This window comes from Paramisgurnus dabryanus, chromosome 18 (genome assembly GCF_030506205.2).
Source record: "Paramisgurnus dabryanus chromosome 18, PD_genome_1.1, whole genome shotgun sequence".
Lineage (NCBI taxonomy): Eukaryota > Metazoa > Chordata > Actinopteri > Cypriniformes > Cobitidae > Paramisgurnus > Paramisgurnus dabryanus.
This window is the reverse complement of record NC_133354.1, coordinates 23,272,873-23,278,872: the sequence shown is the minus strand read 5'-3', so window position 1 is coordinate 23,278,872 and position 6,000 is coordinate 23,272,873. Positions and strand designations below refer to the sequence as shown.

Below are 6,000 nucleotides of genomic sequence, written 5' to 3'. Positions count from 1 at the left end.
AGGGCGCCCCCGTCTAGGAATCGATCGGCCTATGGGCCTTGGAGATAGGGCAGCGCTCGACCCGGTGAGGTGGTGTGTGACCTTCGCCCCTCTGTTGACCTACGGAGGAGAACCATACCTACCCAGAAAGCTGTAAACAGCGGAGCCGGTGAGAATTACTCGAAGTCGCAGTAACAGTGTCTTTGTGTTCTAGCGGCCACCTGTGGAGAGAGAGCAGAACGAGAGTGAGTCATTGAAGAGCAAACTGTGAACGTAATACCTGCCCAGAAAGCTGTAAACAGCAGAGCCGGTGAGAATTACTCGAAGTCTCAGCAACAGTGTCTTTGTGTTCTAGCGGCCACCTGTGGAGAGAGAGCAGAACGAGAGTGAATCATTGAAGAGCAAACTGTGAATGTGATACCTACCCAGAAAGCTGTAAACAGCAGAGCCGGTGAGAAATACTCGAAGTCTCAGTAACAGTGTCTTTGTGTCCTAGCGGCCACCTGTGGAGAGAGAGCAGAACGAGAGTGAATCGTTGAAGAGCAAACTGTGAACGTGATACCTACCCAGAAAGCTGTAAACAGCAGAGCCGGTGAGAAATACTCGAAGTCTCAGTAACAGTGTCTTTGTGTCCTAGCGGCCACCTGTGGAGAGAGAGCAGAACGAGAGTGAATCATTGAAGAGCAAACTGTGAACGTGATACCTACCCAGAAAGCTGTAAACAGCAGAGCCGGTGAGAATTACTCGAAGTCTCAGCAACAGTGTCTTTGTGTTCTAGCGGCCACCTGTGGAGAGAGAGCAGAACGAGAGTGAATCATTGAAGAGCAAACTGTGAACGTGATACCTACCCAGAAAGCTGTAAACAGCAGAGCCGGTGAGAATTACTCGAAGTCTCAGTAACAGTGTCTTTGTGTTCTAGCGGCCACCTGTGGAGAGAGAGCAGAACGAGAGTGAATCATTGAAGAGCAAACTGTGAACGTGATACCTACCTAGAAAGCTGTAAGCAGCAGAACCGGTGAGCAATACCCGAAGTCCAAGTAACAGTGTCATTTGTGTCCTAGTGGCCGCCTGTGGAGAGCAAGGAGAAACAATTGGAGAACAGACTGTGTAACGTGATACCTACCCAGAGAGCTGCAAGCAGCAGAGCCGGTGAGAAACACCTCAAGTGCAAGCTAACAGTGCTTTTGTGTCACAGTGACTATTTGTGGGGCACAAGGAGAACGTGGGCGGACGTACGACAGGGAACGTAAAGGCACGTGGGGCGAGGACCCCCTGCCGACCCGAGGAAGGGTACACCGACAGTGGAGATCCTCCTTACCAGTCACACCAAAAATTATTCTGCCTCCAGGACGGAAGAAGGAGGGCGCCACGGTTAGCAGGGTCCAGGCCGGAGCCTGACGTTTCCCTTTCTCCCCCGGCTTATGGTGGTTGGCACCCCTGTTGCCCTTGGCCTGTCTGCCCGTGGCTGCAGTCTCCCTGGAGGGAGAAGAAGAGACCTATTAGTTTTAATTTCCCCTTTCCCCAAATTCCCAGTTCTTTTAAATATTTAAACTAAATAAAGCTTGTTTTAAATTTTACTTACCTGTTCCCGTGTTTGTCTGGTCATTGGGTTGGCTTTGGGGACCTCCTCGAGGTGGGAGTTGCAAAGGGGCGTGGCTTTAGTTAAAATAGCCAGCCCCTGGTGGTGACGGATTTTGGCGTAGTCGGCAGGGCCCCACCTCGAGTTGAGTAACCAAGGTCACCCAATGACTGACAACGCGGGGCCTGCAGCCCCACCCCGTGCCACATCTATTATCATGGGAAGCCCATGGATCCAGAAATATGGAGGAGCAGAGTCGGAGGTACGACTGACCGAATGGAAGGCCCAATTAGAGTACTTGGCCGACTTGCAGGGCCTTAGCGCCGCTCAGCGGCTCCAGTTTGTGTTGAACTCCCTAGAGGGAGAAGCACGGCGAGAGGTACAAGCCGCCCCCGAAGCAATCCGAGCCACCGCCCAGACTGTGTTCCAGTTCCTTACTGAACAATATGGCGACCATACCCCCGTAGCTGTCCTCCGTTCACAATTTTTTAATTGTAAGCAAGGCCCCAGACAACCTATTAGAGCTTTTGCCCTCAGGCTGCGAGAGCAGTTCACTCGCCTGCAGGCCCGACGGGACCATGGGCTAGGAGACGGAGAAACCTTGTTACGCGACCAGTTCCTCCTGGGGATGAAAGAGGGCCCCGTGAGACAAAGTCTGAGGGTCCAGTTTCGACGGGACTCCGGGCTTACCTTTGAGGACCTAAAGAAGGAGGCGCTGGCCTTGGAAGGTGATGAGGTCGAAGTAAGTGAAACCCCTGTATGTGCAGCCGTAAGTGGGAACACCGCAGCACCACCTGAACACGCAGATTGGAAGCAAGCCCTCAGAGTAGAATTGTTGAAAGATGTCCGAGAGCAGATGTCGGAACTATCTAAGACTCTTCTGGGAGAACTTCGTCAAGGTAGGGCGCAAGAGGAACCGAGGCCGGCACCCCGAGAGCGAGTCTACTCTGAGAGGGGCCGAGAGCCACCGGGGCGCCCAAACCGTTTTAACCGGCCCCGCTTTGAGTGGGATGACCAAGGGCGGCCAATCTGCAATCGTTGTGGAGAACCAGGGCATTATAGCCGTCAGTGTGGGCCTCGCAGGGCATCGGAAGGGGGTTTTTAGGACGACCGGCCACAGTGGGTCGTGTGGCCGGGACCCCTCGAGGAGACCCGGAAAGACGTGATAATTCAAGAGGCCAGATGGTGGGGCATAGCCCAATGGCGGAGGTGAAGGTATGTGGCAAGACAGTACAGTGCCTGGTAGATACAGGCTCTCAAGTGACATTGTTTGCCGAAAGTCTCTCGCAGGAAGTATTCGGGAAGCAGAGAACCCAAGGAGGAGAGGCCCCCTGGCTGACGTTGCGGGGCGCCAACGGCTTAGAGATTCCTTACATTGGCTATCGGCTGACGGACTTAGAAGTGCACGGGGTGTTAGTTCCCCAAAAAGGGGTGATCATCGTGGAAGACAGGTGTTTGGGAGTCCATCGAGCCCTACTAGGGATGAACGTGCTCTCCGAGTGTTGGGAGGAGTTATTTCGGGCCAGGCCCGGCCCTAGGATCTCCCCTGTTGAGAGGCCCCTATGGGAGCGAGTGGTCGCCGACTGTCGTCGGGTCCAGATGACCCAGGTCCGTAGAGGCCGGGAAGAGGTAGGAAGAGTGATGTGTCGCTATGCTTTATCTATCCCCCCTAGGAGTGAGGCCATGGTGTGGGTGAGAGTGGCCCCCCGAGGAGTTGGCCCCGAAGAGTGGGTATTGGTTGAACCCCACGCTGATTGCCCCCAAGTGGAAGTAGCACGAGGCCTAGCGGCGGTCCACCGGGGGAGGGTCCCTGTAAAGGTTCGAAATGACCACCCCTACCCAGTACACTTACACCGACACCAGCGGCTGGCCCGACTCACGGGGGTTGCACCCCATCAGGTGAGGGAAGAGAGAGATGTTAGTTTCCGTCAGGTGTGCCCCACTGTCATCGAGGTGGCCCTGACGCAGATGGAAGCCCCCTCGAACAACAGGGAGAGGGACGTGCCGAGACACCTGGCAGGTGAGTCCCTGCAAGGGGAAAAGCTGGAACAGGCGCAGACACAAAGACTCCAAGCCCTCCTTCAGAAATGGCAACACGTGTTTGCAAGACACGAGGAGGATTACGGATGCACTAAGGTGGTAGAACATCATATTCCGACTGGAGATGCAGGACCCAGCAGGGAGAGGTACCGGCCGATCCCACCCACTTTGTATACAGAGGTACGCTCACTATTGCAGGGCATGCTGGGGCGGGGCATCGTCCGGGAAAGCAGTAGCCCATGGGCAGCCCCCATCGTACTGGTGCAGAAGAAGTCGGGAGCTTGGAGGTTTTGTGTGGACTATCGTAAGCTCAACCTGGTGACTAAGAAAGACGCTTTTCCCCTACCCCGGATCGAAGACTCCCTTGCGGGTCTCACGCGGTCTGCATGGTACTCCACTCTGGATCTGGCCAGTGGGTATTGGCAGGTGCCAGTGGCCGAGGCCGATAGGGAGAAGACCGCTTTCACGACCCCGTTTGGACTATTCGAGTGGGAACGGATGCCCTTCGGGCTCTGCAACGCCCCAGCCACGTTCCAACGCCTGATGCAGCGCTGTTTGGGAGGTCAGTTAATGGAGTCAGTCTTGGTATATCTAGATGATGTAATTGTGTACTCCCCAGATTTCGACTCCCACCTCCGGCACCTCGAAGAGGTTTTCCAGGCAATGGAGAAATATGGGCTGAAGTTGCAACCCGATAAATGCCATCTGTTGAGGCGAGAGGTACAGTTCCTGGGTCACGTGGTCAGCGCTGCTGGGGTGGCTGTAGACCCTGGGAAAGTCTCTGCAGTAAGAGATTGGAGTGCGCCCAAGACTGTGAGGCAAGTACGTTCATTTCTGGGGTTTGTGGGATACTACAGACGGTTCATCAAAGATTTTTCCAAGATCGCTAAGCCACTTAACCAGCTGCTGGTCGGTACAGGGCGGAACCGGGGACGGGGATCACGCCCGATTGACTGGGATGAGTCCTGTGAGGGGGCATTTCAGAGATTGAAACAGGAATTGTTACAGGCTCCTATCTTAGCCTATGCAGACTTTACTCAACCATTTATCTTGTATACAGACGCTAGCAACCTGGGGTTGGGGGCGGTCTTGGCCCAACGACAAGCGGGAACAGAACGGGTGATTGCCTACGCAAGCCGAAGCCTTCACCCAGCTGAGAAGAACGATGCAAACTACAGCTCATTTAAACTGGAACTGCTGGCCCTGAAGTGGGCCCTGAGCGAGAAGTTTAAGGACTACCTCTGGGGTGCTAAGGTAACGGTGATTACAGACAATAATCCTTTGGTACATTTACAGACAGCGAAGTTGGGAGCTGTGGAGCAGCGCTGGGTGGCACAACTTGCCAATTTCGAGTATCAACTGCAGTATCGGCCTGGGCGAGAACACACGAACGCGGACGCCCTGTCCCGATTGCCAGAGGCGGACAACCCCGGTTGCCGGGGAGGCAAGGAAGAAGAAAGCCAGAGGGAGGGCTATCTGATAGGGGCCGTGGAGGCCCCAGGAGGCCAGCAGGAGGCGGTACCGGAGAATTGGGGCTGGGACCCCTGTCGGTGGAAAGCGAGGCAGGCCCAGGATCAGGATGTGTGTCAGGTAAAGATGTGGGTGGAGCAGGGCCGACGGCCAACATCATCTGAGAGGCTGACCCAAACAGAGACGGGAAAAAGACTGCTGGGACAGTGGGACAAGCTGGAACTACAAGAAGGGGTGCTTTGCCGGAAGGTTAGTGACCCGAAGCTGGACGAAGAGGTGCGCCAGATCGTGGTGCCCGCCGATCAAGCAGCAGCCTTGGTGTCCGCCTACCATGATCAGCTGGGGCACCAGGGACAGGAACGGACAGTATCGCTGCTGCGCAGGTTTTTCTACTGGCCGGGGCTGGAAGCATCAGTACGCAGCTTGGTCCAAGCTTGCCCCAGGTGTATGTTGTTTAAATCTCGACGAGAGGCTCGAGCGCCGATGGTGCCCATACATGCCAAAGCCCCCCTCCACATCATGGCGATGGATTTCCTGACACTGGGCCGGCCACAGGACCGCTATCCGAACATCTTAGTAATCACCGACCTGTTTACAAAATACGCATGGGCAGTTCCCACCCTTGATCAGACGGCAAACACCACCGCAACGGCTCTATGGCGGCACGTCTTCCAAACGTTCGGATGTCCAGAGTTCCTGCACTCAGACCAAGGGGCAAATTTCGAATCAAAGGTGATCCGAGAATTATGCCAGCTGTATGGATGCACGAAGACCCATACGACGTCGTATCACCCTCAAGGAAATGGCTGTTGTGAGAGGTTTAATCAGACCCTGTTGGGGCTCCTAGGGACCCTGGACCAACGGAAGCAGAGCGATTGGGTGAGTGCTCTACCGAACCTTTTGCAAGCTTATAATAACAGCGTTCATAGTAC

General features: G+C 55.0%; 1 protein-coding gene across 1 annotated transcript; it reads left to right on the top strand.

Annotated features, from left to right (window-relative positions):
• Positions 1–723: 723 nt before the first annotated feature.
• On the top strand, positions 724–2,663 carry LOC135776546 (uncharacterized). Its single transcript, XM_065287332.2, has 2 exons — positions 724–994; positions 1,175–2,663. The coding sequence occupies exon 2, from the start codon at positions 1,725–1,727 to the stop codon at positions 2,661–2,663; it is 939 nt and encodes a 312-aa protein (XP_065143404.1). The 5' UTR covers positions 724–994; positions 1,175–1,724.
• The last annotated feature ends 3,337 nt before the right edge of the window (positions 2,664–6,000 follow it).